This window comes from Psittacula echo, assembly GCF_963264785.1.
Source record: "Psittacula echo genome assembly, chromosome: 3".
Classification (NCBI taxonomy): domain Eukaryota; kingdom Metazoa; phylum Chordata; class Aves; order Psittaciformes; family Psittacidae; genus Psittacula; species Psittacula echo.
This window is the reverse complement of record NC_137736.1, coordinates 113,885,939-113,907,438: the sequence shown is the minus strand read 5'-3', so window position 1 is coordinate 113,907,438 and position 21,500 is coordinate 113,885,939. Positions and strand designations below refer to the sequence as shown.

The 21,500-nt window shown below is 41.1% G+C and overlaps 1 protein-coding gene across 5 annotated transcripts; it reads left to right on the top strand.

Annotated features, from left to right (window-relative positions):
- The first annotated feature begins 6,562 nt into the window (after nt 1-6,562).
- Nucleotides 6,563-17,471, top strand: LOC308219114 (inhibitor of apoptosis protein-like). Of its 5 annotated transcripts, XM_080613679.1 has the most exons (10): nt 6,686-6,919; nt 8,551-8,672; nt 9,706-10,663; nt 10,766-10,865; nt 12,016-12,094; nt 12,669-12,708; nt 13,744-13,986; nt 15,279-15,533; nt 15,685-15,726; nt 16,559-17,471. In XM_080613679.1, exons 3-10 carry the CDS (start codon nt 9,790-9,792, stop codon nt 16,750-16,752), a joined length of 1,827 nt encoding a protein of 608 aa, XP_080469805.1. In that variant the 5' UTR covers nt 6,686-6,919; nt 8,551-8,672; nt 9,706-9,789; the 3' UTR covers nt 16,753-17,471. The 5 variants fall into 5 exon arrangements, with proteins under 5 accessions (XP_080469802.1, XP_080469805.1, XP_080469801.1 ...); XM_080613676.1 differs by lacking the exon at nt 6,686-6,919 and adding an exon at nt 6,563-6,675 and having other exon boundaries at nt 8,551-10,663; XM_080613675.1 differs by having other exon boundaries at nt 8,551-10,663.
- Nucleotides 17,472-21,500: the final 4,029 nt, after the last annotated feature.

The following is a 21,500-nucleotide window of genomic DNA, read 5'->3' as shown; positions in this document are numbered from 1 at the left end:
AGGTCTGAAGTATGATGCATCTTTTATAGTGATTGCTGCATATTCAGAAATGCAGCTTCAGAAGTGGTAACCTCATGAGCTGCCCAGGCATGAATACCACTATTGTTTCCAAGTAAGAGAAACAGACCCACAGAAAACAGAAACTCCTACAGTTCTGGGCTGATGCCAAACTGTTGTATATTCTTTCGGAGAAAGATATCCTGCTTTATTTTGGATATGTTCTCACAGTAGCTTATTTTATGCTTATAATTGTGTGGCCAAATGAAGGAGACAGCATTCTGGAGACCTACAGCATGTGTTTTAACAAAGCTCAGGCAAAAACCAGGTTCACAGTTAGATATCCATTCAACACTGCATTAGGAAGAGCCTTGAGTTAACTTCCTCTAGAATAAAACCAAGGAAGTCATAAGGAAGTGGCAAGAGGCCAGTATCAAACCACAGAATGTTCATACTCAGACCCTTGCATTTGTACTTCTCAATGGGCAGGTGGTGCTAGAAGTGATCCTGTGTGCTTAAAGATTTGAAATATTTGATATTGACACAGATTTCTTCTGTGCCAGCCCTCAGACAGTAATTAAATCTTCACTATTACCAGAGCCTAAAGAAAGCACAGCACCTTGAATCTCACAACTGGTGGTCTTGTCTATTTCAAGTCTGTGCCTTACTCTCCAAGCAGGATAAAATCCATTTCAGGTCTAGTTATGACATTAATGTTTTCTAAAGTAATGACTTTTTAAAGCCTCAGAGGCTGGGGTTTTGTTTTCCAGACACTGTACAAGCATATTTTACCAGGTTTTCGTTTTTCCTGAAAACATGCACTCATTGCTTTTGGGTGTTAGCAGTGGGGTAGTTTATTTTGTTTCTTTTATCTCACATAATGGAAGCACAGGAGAATCTTACTTCGTCCCTTTCCTTCACATTCTTTGATCCCAGTGACTTTCAGGACAGTGCTTTTCCAGCTGAAAATGGTCTCTCTCTGCTGAAATTACCCAACACAGTAACAAAGGACCCTTTTCTCTTCCAAGGCTGCTGTACCCTCCGTCTCAGCAACACTGTGGGGTAATGAACTCAGAATCTAGCTGCTGCTCCCTGAGCCAGCTACACTCACAGGCACTTCAAATTTCCAAGTCAGGAATGTTTCTATTTGGATGCAAACTCTTTTTTTCTCCAAAAAAGGACTTGAGTGACCTTTTAGATTATCATAATTAGTAACACTGAACTTCAGATAATAGGCCCAAATGGTTGCATTAGAGGTAGAGATGCTTTCCATTGCATAAACAGATTATCTGCTACCTGGGATGGCTGGTACTGAGATAGACAGATTTTAAGTCAGTGAAGGCATGGGTTGCTGCTAAAAAAAACCCCAAACAAACAACAACTATGAAACAAACAAAAAAACACAAACAAAACCAAACAAACAGAACAAACAGAAAAGCTCAGCTTTTTCTTTTTGTATACGCTGTGTTCCTGAAGAATATTTTGAGAAAGGACTTGCAGTTGTACTGAAACCCCTGTCTTTTTGGTACTTGCAGGAGTAAATAAATGAAAAGTAATCTAATGTGCACTACAGAAAAAAAAATGCACATTACATAGTGCATACTAGGTAGTGCACATACTTAGACTTTATGTTAAATTTGTAATATTTTGATGAGAGTGTATTTGAAGCAAAAACATAGTGACAAGAGGAAGAAGGATGATGAGCCTTTGCTAAGAGGTTAAGCTAGTATTTTCTGGCTAGCAGCCATAAATTGAATATTAACCTCTGATTTAATTTCTGAGGTAGCTGGCCTTCTAAATAAAATGCTTCAGCACAGCAATGATCCAGTTCCTAGGTAAGGTGTGATGCAGTCACACTGAGCGTGATTCACAAACCACTTGTATATTTCTGGACCTAGCAGTAGTCTTAGTGGTAAACCTCCAGTGTTATCCTCAGGAAATCAGTGCCACATCTGATTCTCTTCCAGTTGAAGGAGTATCAACATACAAGATCCCCCAAGAACGTGAATAGCAACAGCTAGTTCAACTAAAGCAAATTAAACACTTTAGGAAGGATGTAAAATTTGCAGAGGAATGATGAGGAATAAATGAGGGAAATAAGATCTAGAGAAATATTCTTACCATGACAGCAGGAAGAAACCTGCTTTTTAGAAAGAGAACTCATTTGGAAGAGCCAGGAATGTGGAGCTCTGAATTTACACAGTTCAATGCAACTGAATAGCAGCCTTTTAAATTCCTGGATATATAGGTGGTCCTCTTCCCATATAAATGTGGCTTATTTTAGTCCAATTCTCTCTGTTTTGGCATTTCTCACATTCCTGTCTCCTGCTGAATGTAATGTTTATTATACCATCAAGAAGAACAAAATAGTCTTCCTGGTAGCAGAGAATAAAACTTAGAAAAGTCAGTAGATTCTCAAATCTAATAAAAGGGAATTGAACTCAGCATTTATCAAGATCTTCCAGCAACTCATTCCAACCCTTATTATCATCCAAGTAAGTAACAATGAAAGAGAGTTTCTGACTGATCTAAAAGCCTCAACTTACTCAGTGTGACTTTGATACATTCTTGAGACTCTTTATGGCTTATGGGAGAATTTAACTAAGCACTAAACTTGAGAAAACCCACAAATGATTCAGGTAAACTTTAACCTTTGTACTCATGATCCTTTGTGTAGGAGGATGTGGAAAACAAAACTGTCTGAGTGCAAAGGGAATGGAAACTTTCCAGATTGCAAATATACTGACCTTCTGTAAGGGAGCAACGAGATGTACGCTCTGGGTTTTGCTTTTTTAATCCCTTGAACATTTGAGGTTATTGCAATGAGTCATGGGTGCCCTTCATGTCTAGATATGATATTTGAGTCTTACGAGCTTTTTACATTTTTTTTTTTTGCTATATGCCCAAATACAAATAAAAAGGTCTAATTTTTTAAAAAAGCTAATAGCTACTGCTAGTCTAGAAGCAGGTGCCCTGTTGCTGTGTTTAGCCAAAACAAAGTGGGCAGTTTGCATCCACCTAATTTATCAAAACAGTGTTTGCTGATCTCATGTGTACTGCATGTCAGAACTACTCTGCTCTTGGGACTTGGATTAATTGGTAAATTAAATAGGTAGTGCAACTTTACCTGCAGTTAATATTTTCTGCATCAAGTTGGGTTTTCCTAAGTTTTCCTTAATATCTATTTTTTCCTGTTTCTCTCATCATTATCCTCCTCTTAAGACCTGAAGGAGTTGATGAACCACAACTTCCAAAGAAAATTTGTTCGGTAGTTTTTTGTGGAGAGCTAATTGCCATCTTAGATCAGCTTAACAGCCAAAACCTACCCCTTTACTGCTGGAAAGAGGCTTGATGCTCACAATGAAGCTAATGCTCCAATGTTCAAAATAAGCAGATCATGTTCCACGGAGTCATTTGATATCTTTGATAAGCTGAAAACTGTGGGCATTAGCCAGCAATAACTGTTCCTATTTTTTAATACAGGCTTTATAGGTGGATTTAGATTGGTGGGAGAGTGGGTATAGAAGTCTCCTTCCATCTCTCAGTTCACCAGCTGAGTTGTGTGGCTTCCTGATGAAGCCTTGTGAGGCCTTGGGGAAATGTCTTGTTTCTCACTCATAAAAGCAGTTCGGAATTAAGATAGTTTCCATAATTTCTATATATAAACAGCGAGGTAGGCTACAGATACACTTGAAGTAATACATATAATGTTTTAGGGAGTTTGTTTTCTGGCTACCTGAATGCTTGTCTGTAAAATGAAAAAGCAACTATGGGATACGCTCTTGGCCAGGATAAAAGACCAGAGCAGTATCACTGAAACTGCAGATTATGTTATTATCATATCCTTGGTAGCACTGACATGATGAATTTGCTACTTTGAGCTGGTTGTATCTCCAGAAAACACAAGATAAAACCCATGGTTAATATTTGTGCATGTCAGGTTGTTAAGGTTGTCCTTAAGTTGTGTAACTGGTGAGGTTGAAATCTAGTGAGATATTCCGACAGTCACTTATGGTGGTGAGAAACTAGGTAACAGTATTTTTTTTCCTGTAATTTATGGGAGAGAAGAGCATTAGCAGTGGAAAGGCAAGTAACAGTGCCTTTTCTTCCTCTCTTCCTCTTCATAGATGTTTAGGGGTGTGTTACAGAGGCACCATTAAAGCCAGGCTTCTTAATGCTGTGGAAGACAGAACACTGAAGAAGGTGTCAAAGAATGACAGCATGGGGAGACTGACATTCATCAGGCCCCTCGGAGAAGAGAGGGAATGTGGTTACATCAGGTACTTCAAGGGCTGTCTGTGCTATTTCATGCTGGCATTGATAATGCACTCATGTTGTAGGGTTACTGTGTTTCACCTCCAGAAATTTGCTGCATCACCTTTGTTGTTTCAGCCAACACTGCCATTAGGTCTATTTACATAATCTGTGGTAATGTGGCAGCCAAACTTTGATTAGCACTTCCACCTCTGTGATTAGATGGACCTCTGTAAGAAAGCAGTTTCCTTTGGTTGAGGACAACTTTATCTGAATGCGTTGACTGTATCAGAGTGTCTTGCTTCACTTTATTAATCCTACTGGTTTTTAAGTCAAAACTGTAATCTTGAAAGCTTGTTGCAGCAGGTGAAAGTGCTGGAATAATAAGGTTCAGTCCCACTGTGATGCGCCACAGCCTGAGAACCAAAGCTGAAGCCTGCATTTAGCTTGGGTAGGACCTGAGCACTACTGCTGTCCTCAGTCTCTGCCTCTGGAGAGTGACGTCGGTCCCAGGTTGAAGCTAGGCTCAGGATGCTGATGATAACGCACTGTGCCTCAGGAATTTCAGTCCTAAGAAGAAACTTATAGTCATGTTCTTACTTCATGTCCTTTGGGAAATGAGTATCCATAATTGCAGATAAGTTGGTGGGTAACATTCCCTCTTACCTCTTTCTCTGAAAAGCTAAGGAATTGCTGGGAATGGAGAACTGGGGGAGCTGCTACTCTGCTGGAAGAGGCAAAGCAAGAAGAAAAAGTCCATCAGCTCAGGGCAGCTACACCTATTTTTCTGTTATTACAAGCCCTTCAGCTTGCTATTTTGTTCCTCCCCCTCGACTCCCTCCTCGTTGCGACAGGAGGCTTGCCAAGCAGAATGAAAGGCCTGAAACTGCCTACCTGGACGCCTGGGAGGGGAGGAAAAGCACAATCTATTGCCAAGTTGGAAGGAGGCAAAGGCTACAGAGGGTGAATGGGCAGATATGTGGCGACAGGTGGAGTTACACACACACGTACATATCTAGAGCTTGGCTTCCTAACAGTTCCCCATGTCCAATAAAACTCTAAATCCCATACCCCATCACTTTCAGCTGACTCAGGTTTTAAATCTTGTCTTCTCCATGTCAGCAGCTTCCTTAAAATGGCCTATCAGTGATCTGATAACCATTGTAAACTTTTAAGAGGAGTTTTTAATCAGAGGCATTTTTGTGCAACTGCTGAAACAGCAAATGTTTCTGTCTATAATTATGTGGAGTTAAATGGTGTCACAGTAGAAGCTATGCTATACTAGCTGCCACTACAGCTGGCTGTTTGAAATTTGACAAGACGGTACTGTTATACATGATAAATGTCATCACATTACAGGAAATTTGAAACCGTTTTAGGAAATATGACTGAGTCTCTTGCAAATTCATCTTACTGGAACTCTGTTACAGAAAATTACCTGCTAGTGTCATAATGCTCTGTTCAGTTATACTTCCTTTATTTTTACTCTTCAGTTCTCAGTTATGTAAACTCCCTTCAACCATTCTGACATTACTAAATGAGGCTTCTTAAAATGTATCTGCTGTTTCTTGGTAAGAAATGACAAGACCATGACTGTGCTGGGAGATTCTGAGCTTCGGTCAGTGATCTGGTACCTGCTGTGGAAGTTCTTCACGTTTCTATATGCACAGACACTGTCTTAATCCCCTCCAGCGGAAAGTTATATTGTGTTTCACCTTCCTTCTGGTCTTCCCCTGTGACTCTCAATGACTGAAGTCTTTCACCGGTCGTGTTGTTTCCCCTCTTGCATTCTGCAGAGCTGCCTGTATTAGTAAAAATGGCCAGTTTCAAGCTGCTGTCGAGGAGAACAAGGTAAACCTGCGGCGTTTGCAGCAAGTCCCCTCCTCGCTACTCCTTTGCGGTCAGCAAAGCTGTAGGAGCGGGCTCCGGTCGCTGTGGGGATAGCAGCGGCAGTGGGAACCCAGCAGCGACCCGAGGGGCTCCCCTGCAGCAGCCGCTCTCGTTTCCGTCAGTGCAGCCCGATGTCCCGCAAGCAAGGCAGTGGGCCGGGGCCGCTCCCCTTCCCGGCGGCGGGGTGCAGAGGCCACGCGGGCCGCCCGCCAGCCCCACGCAGCTGGAAATCCCCATCACGGGGAAGCACGCTCCTCCGGCGGGTTTCCCCGGCCGGGAGGAAAGTACCTAACGTCCCGCTGACACCACAGCCTGCCCCTGACCTGCCCGCACCCTGCCCCCTCAGAGCTGCATGGGCGGGACTGACAGGCCGGCCGGCAGGGGCACTGCTGAGAGGAATGGGCGGGGCTTAAGAGGGGCAGGGCTGAAGGAGCAGGGGCAGGTCTGAAGGAACAGGGGTAGGGGTGAGCGGTACAGGCGGCCCCGGGGAACGCTTCTCCCGCCGGCGGCCGCCACACGGAAGCTCTCGCTGGGGTACGGGGGGGCAGAGAACGAACAACCCTGGGGGCCGGCGGGAGGTGCCAAGAGACGGGAGGTGACGCCCCTTCCGGCCGCGCATGCGTCCGGCCCCTGCCGGGGGTTTCCCGGTGCGGCATTTCCCGGGTTGGGCGGTGGTGGCTGGGGGCAATTCTTCCTTTCCCGCGCCCCTTGCTAGACGCTCTATATAGGCTGGGCCGCGCACCAGGGCCGCCTGCTGTGGGAGGCTCGGCCGCAGACCGTGAGTGTGGGGGAAGGGTGCGGGCGGGCAGGCAGGGCAGCGGCCTGCTGGGGCCCTGCCGGGATTGCGCTGCTGTTGCTGTGTGGGCCATGACGGGAGCTGCGCCCGCTGGCGGGGAGGCGGGCAGGGAGATGCGCGTCAGCGGTGCCGCTGGGCTTGGCCGGGGCTGTGGAGAACAAGGGCGGGCTGAGGGCCTGCTGTGCCCCAGTCAGGAGTGTCCGGTGGAGGAGGGGAACGTTGCAGGATGGCCGCTCAGGAGCGGGGCTTGGTCCCTGCGGGAGGTCGGAGGCGGAAGCGTGAGGGTGGAGAAGCAGCGGGCGAGGCCCGGCCGTGCCGGTGGGGACCGCGGAGGAGCACGGGGCAGCTGCTATACCCCACTGGGAACGTGATCTGTGAATTTAGCGGAAAATGCTCAGAAGCTGAACGTGTTCTACTTGGGTTATAGCGCAAGAGCAGAAGAATATTGAGCTTTGAGGTTGCTGCACTTTAAATTTTACTGCTCTGGACTTATCTAACTTCTTGGTGATACTACAGGATAACAGAAGAAAAAATGCTCTTGAGATTCCGAGCAGTTGGGTAGCTGTGGAAATCACGGCTACTCAGGGATATAGTGGAGGATAATATTTAAAGACTGTTTGGTAGAAAATGAGTCAGGATCTCAGCTTTAAGTGATCCTAATTGTTTTAAGTTTAGTAGGGTCTCAGTTTGTTCTGATATTTCCAGCGTTTGCTCTGAGGTATCTGACTGTCCAGTACAGAAGCTGAATTAATTTCTTGGATTAGCAGGATTCGTCTAGGCTGATACGTTTAGACCTACCATTGGTGTTAAAGGATAGGATTGGTGTAAGACGTTTGTAACTAATGTGCTCGGTGATTAAGAAGCTAGTAGTAGTAATAGTGTGACCATCTTAAGAACAAATCTGCTGAGAGCTGTTGAGATGAATAGGAAATGCTTTGCTGTTTTCCAGTAGGTGTTTTTCCTAGGGCTGCTTCTGGTCATGACAAGTATATCTGTTTTGAGTCTTTCCTGGAAGAAAATTGTAGGAATTGGCACTGTAAACTAGACTGCTCTATATGAATAAATGTGAAATTATGTATTTAAAAGCGTTTGAATTTCATCTTTGCTTTTCCCTAAATTTTTTATGAAGTTCAGTTTTGCTGATGTCTTGTGCTTTAGGTATCATTGGACTTGCCTAAATAAGAAATTTCAGTACTCTTAATTTAACTTTGTGTCATAAAACTGAATCTTCATTGTCTGAGAATCTGCAAACCCATTTAAATGGATGCAACTTCTTTCTTACAAGATACTGTGTTCAGTTATACAGCTTGTGATCAAGCAGCTTGATTCATCCACTTGCCAGAAAAGTTCAGCAACTGTTTAGAAGGTGAATGTGGATTTTAATATTTAATTGCAGATTAAATAGATTTGCATATGTCAGGAACCAGGAAATTGCGTAAAATCCACTCCATGTCACAGTATGTAAAGTTGGATCCCTGAAACTTTCCAGCTAACATTACAAAAAAAGCTTATCTTGAGATGTTAATATTTCAATTTGTGTAGTCTCTATTTGCATAGACATTACGCTATCCTGATTTTGTGTATTTTGAAATGCTTCTCTCTCATCTTTGCAGGTTTTGTTCTGCCTGAAAGAATTCAATGATTGAAACTATAGATACAGTTTCTTCTTGTGAACACTCAGCATAAATATGGAGGCGTAGGCACCTTAAAGGGACATCAGTCTGAACTCTGGGAGGTAGTTCTGTGCACAAATAAAGAAACAAAGGCTTCAAATTTTATTTCTTTTTTAATCTGAGGATTCTGTTTGCTTCTGTATGCCATAAGCATGGCATACAGAAAGAACTTAATTCAGTGGCATAAAGCATTAGAATGTCCTGACACAAAGCAATTAATTTATCTTAAATTTGATAACTCTATACTTGTAACTAAGGCACCAGGTTAAAACTGAAACGCTTTGCTCTCTGTGCTGACAGTGTTATAAACAGAAAAGCCTGGGGTTACTCCAGGCTTGTTAATGGAGAGTTCATGCGTCAGAGGCAGTGTAGAGGATTTGTTTATCTCATAGCTGAGTAGTTAAGATATGTGAAGTTGAGTATAAACTAACTTCTTTAGTCTCAGCAAGTATTACAACAATACACGGAAGTTGAGGGTTGGGGTTTTTTTGGTGGGTTGGTTTCTTTTGTTTTTTTTGTTTTTTTTTTTTTTAAGTCTAGTAGGAGCAAATACTCCAGATCAGTTCAGTAACGTCAGTTCAGGGGCTCTTTTTTCATCTGCCATTTGAGCTTGGTAAACCATTATTTTCAGCCTCCTAATGAGGTATACAAACTAAAATCTTTACATGTGTAAGCTGTCTACAGTGAAATAGTTCTTAAGTCACTTAACACATGTTTTAGTTAAAAACGGTGTAGTTTTAGTTGCACCCCATTTTAGTTTCTTTATTGACTAAGGATTTTGGTAAACTCATCTGAGGTTTTCCCTGTCTGGATCCCACCTCTACTAGCCTGACAAATTGGTACTGCTTTCCCAGATATACAGTACAAGGAAAGCATGTTATGACTAGATGTTACAAGGGAGAGTCCTTTTTGATATGCTTTCTTCAATTCCCAAAATGGGATTCGGCAGCTTTTGCACAGGTAGCAGTTGTATAAACTAAAATACAAAAACTTCCCAGATGTTTAAAGGCTGTTAATCATGGGACTCGTTCTGTTCACATATGCATTCAAAGTTGCACATTCAAGTATTTGATTTTCAAGCTTTCTTTTGTACAGATGGGGGTTATTCCAAATTGCCTTTATTGCACACAACTACCTCCCAGAGGAAGACTTGTCCCATTCTTCCAAATATAGTCCATTATGAACATAGTGGAGAACAGCCCTTTCTTGGCTAGCATCATGAAGCGGAGTGCTCTGTGTGGTGAACTGAAGTATGACTTAACTTGTGAGCTCTACAGAATGTCAACATTTTCTACTTTCCCCATCAACGTGCCGGTGTCAGAACGAAGTCTTGCCCGGGCTGGGTTTTATTACACTGGCGTGCAAGATAAAGTTAAGTGCTTCAGTTGTGGCTTAACATTGGATAACTGGCAACCAGGAGATAATGCTATGGAAAGACACAAACAGCTGTATCCTAGCTGCAGTTTTATACAAAGTGCGCTTTCAGTTAACAACCTTGAAGCGCCCTCTCATTCTACCTTTTCGTCTCCGGTTGTAAACAGTCTCTTGCCATCTCTACGTTCCATGACACTTTCTCAAGGTTCAGAACAAGTTGGGTATTTCAGTGGCTCTTTTTTCAGTTTTCCTCAAGACCCAGTAACTGCTAGGGCAGTTGAAGACCTTTCATTCTTGAGACCTAAATTTCACAATCCTCACATGAGTACAGAAGATGCTAGGCTACGCACTTTTCACTCATGGCCACTGACGTTTATCTCGCCTGCTGATCTGGCAAGGGCTGGACTTTACTACCTGGGGACAGCAGACAAAGTTGCTTGTTTCAGCTGTGGTGGTCAGCTGAGTAACTGGGAACCAAAAGATAATGCTATGTCAGAACATCGGAGACATTTTCCTAACTGCCATTTTTTGGAGAGCCTCACCCGAGACCAGCAAAGTTTCAATGTTTCAAACGTGAGCATGCAAACCCATGAAGCACGTGTTAAAACATTCATAAATTGGCCAACTAGAATTCTAGTTCAGCCTGAACAGCTTGCAGATGCTGGCTTCTACTATGTAGGTAAGAAACACTGAAGTCTCTGGGTTTACTCATACTGCTGTGTCATCATTTACATAAATGGTGTGAATGTTTGCTAGATATTTTGCCTTGTTTCTTTTAAAGGCCACAACGATGATGTCAGGTGTTTTTGCTGTGATGGTGGTTTAAGGTGCTGGGAATCTGGAGATGATCCATGGATTGAGCATGCAAAGTGGTTTCCAAGGTAACTTGCAAAATCTTTAGCATAATTTGTTCACATCCTTAATACTTCTGATTTTGACAGATATGTACTGCGCTTCATAGTTCTGTTTAACTTCACTATGTGATGTACAAATTCACTCCTTTATTTGGATGTATTTCATGTACCTCTGTTTAAAAGCTCTGTTGTGCTAAGGTGACCTTAAAACATTTCTTCATTAAGCATGATATTTAATGCTTTCCACTTCATAATTAAAAGCTGTGAGGTTGCATTGTTAGTGAGCATACTTACCTAAGAGAAGCAGTCAGTGGGCAGACTTTGGAGAGCAAAAGCTGCTGAGAAATGAAGTAGAAGGAACATCTAACCCTGTTGGTCTAGTTCTGTGCCCATGCTGAAAGCTATTGAACCAGTCTTTCGGCTCGTGCAGTTTAGTTTCATAGGTGTGGTAAGGCCTGTGAAGATTTCAGCAGCTGTTAATATGTCTCTTGGAAAAATGATGTAACTTTTTAATCCCCCATAATTAAATGGCAGTTGCATACTTAATTGCTCTCTGTGCCTGTGGAAATCTCTGCCTACATGACAGGTAGCTGCACTTAATTTCAGGAAAGCTAATAATTTACATCATAGATCAACTAGTCTTTCATGGGCAATTTACCAGCTACTGTTAGACTACATGATATACATAGAGTTAAATGACACTTTTACTACCTTCTGTGTTATGGCTGTCAGTAGATGAGCTAAAGAGATCCATTCTGCCTTAGTGAAGTAGATCTGGCTTTGATAGTGGTTTTAAATGTTGCAAACTTACTTTGAATTACTTAAGTGGGAGATAAGAATGCCAAGATGTGAAATGGAAACAGTTTATCAGTGTACTGTGTAGTGATGCTGACACTGTGACATTTCTCATGACATGCTATTTTGATTAGAAGTGGTAGCAGAATGTAAAGCTGCTGCATTTATATACCCAAGCCTACTGATGGCTGAATGTCATGGAAAGCTTTATCAAAGTGTCACCAGGCTACATCAAGCTTCCAGTTAAGAGAACTTTTTCCCTTATGAAGGAAGAGAAGCATATAATTAAGTTATGCTGTGTTACTGTAAAGTGTTTGATTCTTATGTATCTTTTTTTTCCTTTGGCAATAGAAAGTATAATTCAGTATACTTAATCTTTCAGATGTGAGTATCTGCTTCGTGTAAAAGGAGGAGAGTTTGTAAGACAAATTCAGGCCAGGTTCCCCCATCTTCTTGAACAGGTAAACTTTACTGTTCTGTAACTTCTTTCTCTTTAAAAAGACTGCTACATTCTTCTGGGGAGTTCAGTCCACCCTTCTGCCTTGTTTCTGCATACCTTTCAACTGGTTTCTGATGTGGTAAGTGCTCTTCATGAGCATAGAAATTAAGCCAATGTTGAACCACGGCTAATGGACTGGAACTAGTAGAGATTAACCTGGACAGGTACGTACGGAAAGTGTCATGAGCCAGTGAACTCCTTCGTGTCAGGAGAGGGAAATTCTGATTATATAAACTTCAGTGAGTAATGCCAATCAGTAATTGTTATTTCAGAAATCAGTTGTGGACAGCCTGAGTTATTTCTATCCATAACTCTTATGGCAAGAGTAAGCCAACTTCTTCATGGAAGAAGAACTCTCCATGAAGTTCTTTTTCATGGAAGTGATCAGCACTAACTTTATATTGATTATATAGGTGTACAAATATGTTTTCAAATAAAAATCTTAGCATGGCTGATGAAGGAAGAATGTGTTAGAAGGGTATGTAGTGGGAAAAGCAATACTTTTAATACTAATGTAGTTCTTTTGTTTTCCACAGCTCTTGTTAACCTCTGTAGATGAAAACGCTCATCCCCCAAGTATGTATATTAAAGTTTTTTAACTTTCTCAGCATTTTGGTTGGAACTAGATGGTCTTTAAGGTCCATTCCTCCCCAAGCTGTTCTGCGATGCTATTATTTTGCAAACTTAATGATTTGCTATCCAAAGGTGATTTGCTATCCAGAGATGATTTGCTTAACAATTCTTAACATTTTCTTGGAAAGAACACTATTGTAAGGATTTTCTATCTAATGTTGTTACATGAACAAACTTCAAGGAAGCACCTTTAAGAGATCTCATCTTTCATTTTCCTTATTTTCATACTAACAGATCACACTGAGATTTGTGAATGCTTGGCATCTGCTGTATCTGTGTTTTCTACTTTCATGGTTGGGTTAAATCAATTTGGCATTTGTTAAATTGAGCTATGGTATAGAACTTGGTGGAACAGTTGCTAGAGGGTGTCATGACTATGTAGTTATGCAACTCCATTTTTAGTAGTGTAGCTAGATAAATGCTCAGAGTTGGGAAGTAGTGGTCAAGGAGAGGGTAGGACAAGCTGATAAAGTGAAGTCTTTCTGAGTTGGACTGTAGTTACGGTGGAAGTAAACTCCCAGAGGGTGAGTGGGTTATCGGAGTTCCTGCTGGTTGAGGACAGTGAGTCAGAATCCCACGTGTCTGGTGCTTAGTATGTTGAATGGAAAATACTGATCAAGAGCTGTCATAGAACAATTGTATTATTCTAAACTTTGAATTTTAACACACCCCCAACATTTTTCAAGGCTGAAACTAGAAATTACTAAGTATAAAAAACGCTGGTAAGAAACAATGGAATTATCTGTGGTTTCTCTGGGTTATTCTAGATTTTAGTGAAAGCCTCACATGGACTGATATTTAGTATGGGTTCAGTTCAGTTGTATTTAAGAAACTGTTCAATTTTTTAAACTAACTACTTAAAACCAGCTATTTAACCATTGAAGCTTTTTAATGCTAGGTATTCATGTAGATAATGTTGCTGTGTCTGACTTCTGGATTGTATAGGCATTTTATTGATGGTAATTTTCCTCTGATTAGTTTTTCATTTTGAACCTGGAGAGAATCATTCAGAAGATGTAATCATGATGAATACACCTGTGGTTAAAACTGCACTGGAGATGGGATTCTGTAGAAGGCTAATAAAGCAGACAGTGCAAAGTAAAATCTTGGCCACTGGGGAAAACTACAAGGATATTCATGATCTTGTGTCTGATCTGCTCACTGCTGAACATGAAGAGAGGGAAGAAGAGAAAGAGAAACAATTTGAAGAAGTGGCATCAGGTATGCATGAGGCACGAAAAAAAGTGAAAGCAGAAGTGGCTTGTGTGATGTAGAGCTTTTATAATTTTTTTATTCAGTAAGTGGTTTACTTAATTACTGTTAGGATTGTCTTCTGTAAAAGCATTGTCAGGGTATCTGTATGGAACTAGCAGTCTGGGAATTGTTTTGTTTACCTTCAGGAGGGTGGTACATACAGGTGCATAGGGTTCAAAATCACCTGACCCTCTTCACTTGCTGGTAAGCTGCCATACCCAGCTCATAGAAGAGGCCAGAAATTTTTACAAATGTAAATTCTGTAAGACTGCTAAAATTCAGCTTTTTCTGTGTCTGACTCAAACCATTTAGGTCAGCTATTTAACTGTGTTTGAGTGTCTTCAATGTTTCCTACTGTTTTAATAACATACAAGTTTTGAAGCCTAAAAAAACCCTACTGTTCTTGAGTCTGTGAAGCAGTGTTGAAACTTCCCAATTATAAATTGAATTAAGACTGCTGCTTTCCTACTTGCATTCTCTATCAAAAAAGCACAGATGAATCCAGCCATTAAATCTTCATGAAAATGATTTTTTTTGTTTTTGTGATAGTCTGTATATAAAAAAAAGGCAATCTCACAAGTCTTGTTGTGCTGTACTTGGTTTTCTTCCACATAATTCTGTTGGACACCTCTTAGAAAAGTTTGATTTATATCTGCATCTTGGACATGATTTTGACTGCCACTTTTGACTCTGAAGACTCCCTTTTTACAAGGAGTCACATGTTAAAAATGAGGGGTAATTGGCACAAGTTATTCCCAGGGAGATTCCTGTTGGACGCAAGGGAAAATTTTTCATGAGAACAATCAGCCATTGGAATAATCCCCCAGTGAAGTGGTCGATTCCCCCACACTGGACACTTAGGATCTGGCTATACAGGGTGCTGGGACATCTAATCTAGCTCATGCCTTGCCAAGAAAGGCTGGACCAGATGATGCTCGAGGTCCCTTGCAACTTGGTATTCTGTAATTCTAAGTGAGTCTTGCTAGTGTGAAGTTAGACAAAATCCCCTCAGATAATTTAAGTTAGATGTGGGAGCAGGAGGCTTCATTGGTGAAAAGGCTTGAGCTCAGAAGCTGCTTGTATGTGGTTTTCTTAAGTCTGTTGTTTGTGTGAATGCCACCAAAACTTAGTTCTTAATCAACAATGTGTAGTAAGTGAACATTTCAAACAGAGTTTAAACTATGTGTCAGTTATTGTTAAGCAGAAATGCAACTTGGAGTAGTGTGTTCTTAACAAACATCTAATTCTCTGCATTCCAGATGATTTGTCCTTAATCCGGAAGAACCGAATGGCTTTATTCCAACGTTTAACATGTGTACTTCCAATCCTCGAGAGTTTGCTGTCAGCCAAAGTGATCACGGAACTTACACATGATGTTATTAAGCAAAAGACTCAGACAGCACTGCAAGCAAGGGAACTGATAGATACAGTCTTAGTGAAAGGAAACGAAGCAGCCAGCATATTCAGAAACTGTCTACGAGATTGTGACCCTGTATTGTACAAAGATTTATTTGGTATGTTTGTCTCTTTCTTCTTTTAAAGATACAACTTTGTAGAAATGCATAATCAGTGCTGTCATAGCAACCTAAAGATTAAAAAAAAAAAGTCAGATGCTGTTTGAATGTAGATTAGCCAAATGACTAAGGATTTTTTCTTTTATTTTAGTGGAGAAGAACTTGAAGTATATTCCCACAGAAGATGCTTCAGGTACCTCAAACTCTACCTTCTTACTTTAAACGGTATTGTGAGACAAACAGCTAACATCTTAAAGAAGAAGATGACTTTGCTAAAGAAATAGGTTTTGTGCTTTACACTGTCCCTAATTCTGGTTTGGTAAGATGGACTTAGCTGAAGAAGTGCATGCACAGACTTGAAAGCAAGTGTGTCTGCTGCAAGCTGTCTTCTTACATATGCTTTCATGTCATAGGTGGAGCTTTCTGGAGGTTGACAGTTTAAGCACATACTGGACTTGATCCTAGTACAATATTTTTTTTCAGGCATTTGGTAAGAGACTGGACAGTGAATAGTATGTTAGCATTTCACAGCAGGTATCATCATCTCTGCTTTTCCAGAGTGGGTTATAGGTGTCCTAAAATGTAGCTTGACCAACAGTGGGGTAGCTAAAAACTTATCAAGTGTAGGACTGAGTTTGCTCTGGTTCTTAGTCCTGTAGTTTAATAAGTTAATAGACTGCAGAAAAGTATACAAGCCTGAATACAGCTCACTTCCACCAGTCAGCCTGTGCTCTGGGCTTCAAATACCCAAGCAAGAAAAGTACAGCATTTGCTAAAATGCAAAGATGGGGTTGGTCTCAAGAACTATATTTGGCCTCCAACCCTTGAGCTGTTGTCTCACAGAAGTGGAATGTACAGACTAGTTCCTTGCATGCCACTTTCTGAACTCTGAAAAATGTACTTATTGTCTTACTACTGTCTATATTTCGTGAATACAGAGAGGGAAAGAAAGGGTAACATGGATGTATTCTAACAAGAATGCATGTATGTTCAGGCTTGTTAAAAAGTTAAATATTTTCTTTCAGGTTTGCCTATGGAAGAGCAATTAAGAAGACTGCAGGAGGAAAGAACATGTAAAGTTTGCATGGACAGAGAAGTTTCCATTGTTTTTATTCCGTGTGGTCACTTAGTGGTATGCAAACATTGTGCACCATCCCTTAGAAAATGCCCTATCTGCAGGGGGACAATAAAGGGCACAGTTCGTACGTTCCTTTCATAAAGAGGGAAACTTCCAAAATGTCTTTGGTGTAGTGTTATCCTCCAGCTGCTGAAGCTTAAGCCAGCAGTGTCCTAAGAATGGAAAATTGTGATACAGAAGATGATTAATCAACTACTTAACACTGTTGTGTAATAGTAAACTCTTATCAGCCTTATGGGGATACCAGGCCTTTCTTGCCAAGACTTTCTGTTCATAAAACTAGCTCAGTACTCAGGTGAGGTTTGTGTAACTTTCCTGTCTAGAGGAAAGCAGTTTTGCTCATATGCCCTTGTGTCACTTTGAATAAAAACTTTCTGGATCCTAAAATTGAGCCTGGTGTAACTCTTCTCATGAGTTTCTTCCATGTGGATGTGAGGAAATACATTAAGATTGCTGTTTATTAATAATTAATATTGATTAACTTCAGTTACTGCTTTGGTTTCTGTTTTAGCTTTCTTGTGGACTTGAGGAGAAAAGAGGGTATCTGTTGCAGGGACAGCAGGAGTTATTTTTTTAAAGTTTTGTCTTGTGTAGATACTTGTGTAATGTGTATTTAATAATAGTTTATATGAAGACTGAATTAAAATATTCTTCTGAAACAAGTGCTGCTTTTCTCTGTTCCCATTGTTGGCTTTTTTCTGTAGACTGCTTTTCCTGGCAGAAGTTTGGGGTTGGTTATTTACCTGCAAAAGTACAATAAAATTTAATTGTGTGTCTTTTATTCGTTTTTTGAGCAGAGAGTGAGAGTCTGCTGCTTGGTGATTCCCACTGGTAAAGTATGAGGTTCTGCTTTTTATTCTTATTTAAACAAAAAAAAACCAACCCCATGAAAAAGCTCCACCCTGATGGCATCTGAGACTTTCTTCTCCTTGGTTTTTCGACGGATAGAAATTCTGGCCCCCATGACCTTAGAGATGAGGCAGAGGGTAGCTATGCAGCAGTATAGCCTTTATGCTAGGACTTAAAATGTAAAAGCTACTTTTCTGTGTTTGGAACTTAATTATGATTGTGCAATTATATAGGATCTTCTAGCCCCATCTGAAGTCTTGGGGTCTTACTTTGTAAGCTGATAGTCTAGGGACTTCCATTTCTTTACTCTTTGACTCTTACTTTACCCTTTTCAGCTTTGTGTCTGTAGACTTGCATAGTAGATACCCACAGAGGGAAGGGGTTCCTAGGTATTTTACAAGGATTCAGTGTCAGAGTGGAATGCAGGATGGAATCAGATCCTGCAGTGGTGGTTTCAGTTTGTCTGGCTCTTATGTCAGTTGTCTTCAGTCATATCTTCGTGCCCAAGTGTGAACCTCTCAATCTCCATCCCTGCCAGAAATAAGATGTTTTTAACAGTACTTTGGTGTCTTTACATTCTGTAGTGTGAGGTGAAAATACCTTTTCTTGCAAACATTGGCATCCTCAAACTTCAAGTTATGTGCATGTAACGGGCTTTCATCACTTCATATGTGGCTTTAGATATACATGTGTAATCTCTAAAAGGAGAGCACCCCGTGTATGTGTGAAAAAGTAAAGTGTATACGTTAAAAAGAGCTTGTGTGGGCTGTGCAGTGTGTGACTTGTGGTGATTCACCCTCTGTAATAGTTGCCCAGTGCTTAGAGCAAGGCTTGTGTTTAGTGGGGGGAAATGTTTTGTCACTAGCAAAAAATTCCCACTAATACTTAGAGATGCTGTTATGTTTGGCACTTGTAGGCATCTTTCCTGTTGTACATCTGAGTTGTAAGTTAATAAAAGTCCTCCTCTAAGTCAGTGAAGGGAAACTGTGGGTCTCCTGCTATAATCACGTGCCATCTAGGGCAATCTGTCCACTGCATTTGGGGTTTAGGCTGTGTGCAAAGTTAACAGCAAGTTTTATTTCTAGCATAATTGCAGCCTCCATGTTATATCAAAGTTTTGGCTAGCTAAAAAGGGTTAAACCATGTACTTTTATTTGTTAATGACATGATTGAGGCTGATTTGTTAACAGGTTTGGGTTGTTTCAGTAAAACTGATCACTTCAAATTTGGTGAGGACAGTTGAGCACAGGAAGACACAAATACATTCTAGCTGCCATCTGTTTGTCCTGTATCTCCAAGCAGCATGTCATGGGCTGGAGTCCATTTCAAAATACTACTGGAGATGCTCATTTTGAGGAGTCTTGCTTTGCTGCCTGGGGTTGAGGGGAGAGGTGCAAGAATCTGGACTGATTTGTCTTTTTAAACATTTTTAGTGTGAATTCAGCAACACTGATGCTTGGTTTCACTCATGTTTTCATAATTTCTGCAACGCCAATTAATGCTGTGCATTAGCTGGCACTGTAGTTGTTTCAGTGCTTTGGTATATGTTCCCTGCAGTACATAAGATTCTTTTAACTGTCAGCTGGCTTGCTGTAATTCTTCTAAATGCGTATCTTTTCTCCAACTTCATTACATGTACATATCTTCCTTTCAATTTTGGTGTTAAACATGTAAATATTTCAAACGTAGCATGTAGTTTTAAACAGTTTAACGTATGTTTGCTTTTCTGGTTTTGAAATGTTTCTGAAGGCTCTTTTGTGTAGCAACTTAAAAAGTTGTCAAAGGTTATGAAAGCTTGTTAAGGAATAAAGCAAATGACTTGAAATTTGATGTTCAGACCTAGGAATTGGTAATACTGGAATCCTAAGTATGCTTATTACAAATTAAGATGAGTCTGGAGGGGGAGCTGGAGAGATCAGGTTCACCTGGAGAGTATATAGTTGTCAGTATGTGTTTCTGAACAGGGAAGAAGATAGGGGAAAACAGTAGCAGGCAGACTTCTTAGGCATTTTTTATGCATTTTTCTTTAGAACCATATGGAATTAGAGGTTTTTCAACCATTGCCATTACTACATATAGATCTGATGACAGGATATGCCGGGCCTTAGAAGTGATTCAGATGTTTGGTGTCATTTGTGGTGCCTGAGGGTATCTTCAGGCCTGCAACATACCTGTCAGCCCAAGTTCAGTCAGCACTGGCTGTCTGCATCTGGGCACCTGAGCTGCCTTCTGAGAAGTGGATGATACAGAAACTGCTAGGTAAAGTTCTTTGACCTTGTTTTGGCAGGAAGGCCTGTCTAGGCCGTGGCTTTCAAGTACTCCACACTATGATGGTTGTGGTTGCCCTGATCTCTAATGCTGCATGAGCAGTTAAGCTCTCCTTGGTACTTTTCCAAGACAAGCTGTAATGAAACTGATTCTGTAGCACGTTGCAAACAGCACCTTAGCAAAATGTTCAACCATGGAGAAGACTGCCTGCACAGTGTCAAGTTTGGAGAGGATCAGGTGACTTCTGTTCCTTGTGAACAAGCTGACCATGCTTACATTTTGTTCTGTGTCCACTTCCTCCTTTAAAAGCATTTTCCAGAGCTTTGTCTGGGTGAAACAGCAGCGAACAGTCCCCCTGCCCCCAGCTTCCTGTGCAGCTCTGCTGAGCCAGCAGCTCAGGTTTTTCGGATCTCAGCATTCTAGGTCCAGAGCTTGTCATGAGCTGGCAGAGCATGTTTGCACAGCTTAGGGCGTTTAGAGGGTGGGAAGTTTGGTATCATTGGTCAGACTTGCTGTAAATGAAGGTTAGAAGATTATATTCCCTGCCTCTATAAATGAGCAATTTCTCTACCTGAATGAAGCTTACCCTGTTTGCAAAGGATCTAGCTTGGAGCACTTGCAGTTTCTGATACTGGTTTGGGATACTGCAAGGTACCGTGGCTTCCCAAGTAGCAACTGTATCTTTTGTTAAGCAAAGTGCCATGAAGTTTTATTGTAATTATTTAGTAGTTTCCTGCATGTGTGGTGGTGGCGTTTTGTTTTGTTTTGTTTTTTTCTGGGTTTTTTTTGGTTGGTGTTTTTGTGGGTTTTTTTTTGGTTTGTTTGTTTTTTTGTTTTTTTCTTTTTTTGTGTGTGTGTATGTGTGGTGTGTTCTTTTTTTTTAACTGAGTGCTGATCTTTCTGTTCTGTTTGACCAGTAAGCCCAGAGCTCTTCAGATTGAAGCCAGCATGCAGGCCTAGGATCCACAAGTGATCAGACTGCCACCCCTCATTGTAACAGAGCACTGCCTTTATATGCCAAAACAAATGGCCATATATGAATTATCTGGAAACTGCATTAGCATGATACAGCTAAAGAAAAATTCTTATATTGCTGCTTTTTGTAGCTGAGAGTTTGTGGTGGTTTAGTAACTCCGTAGTACCATGCTCCCAGAACTTGGTTCTTTGCTGTATTCCTCATGAGTCAGAAGAAGAGCACATGAAATTGCAAACTGTATTCACCTGCCTTTAATTCAGTGTTGTGGTGGTTGCAGTGTAGTGAGGCTGGGTGTGCAGTATCGTATTTAATGCTGCAGATGGACTGAACCTGTAAATTCTGCTTTCTTGCTGCGAGTTATTCCTAGTGACCCACCTCAGGTATGTGAATTTAGGCAGGAGATGTTTTCTGGACATTGAAGGTATTCTTTGTTCTGTTGAACTACTTAAAACACGCAGTTGTTGCTCTTGTTCCGGAGGTTACTGGTGTAGGGAGTTAACTTCCTGAGACAGCATTAAATCACCAGTCCTTTGTTTCTGTTTTTAATTGAGCATGTGCACGTAAGCTACCAGTGCTGCAGCACAGCTTCCTCACTGGTGGCTGCTGGCATGGAACCCTTCAAGGCCAAGAATCTGGGGTACTGCATGCATCCTGTGTGAGGAAGAGCAGAAATCCAAACAGATCTTGATGTGCTATTTTCAAAAAAGCAGGTGAGGCATTGCCCCCCCTCCTTTGA

What these genes read in the sequence shown, in the direction of transcription:
- LOC308219114 (XM_080613676.1), top strand. Translation starts at nt 9,790, where the DNA reads ATGAACATAGTGGAGAACAGCCCTTTCTTGGCTAGCATCATGAAGCGG. An exon ending in ATTTGAAGAAGTGGCATCAG is followed by an intron (nt 13,987 to 15,278) that starts GTATGCATGAGG and finishes TCTGCATTCCAG; the next exon opens with ATGATTTGTCCTTAATCCGG. An exon ending in TCCCACAGAAGATGCTTCAG is followed by an intron (nt 15,727 to 16,558) that starts GTACCTCAAACT and finishes ATTTTCTTTCAG; the next exon opens with GTTTGCCTATGGAAGAGCAA.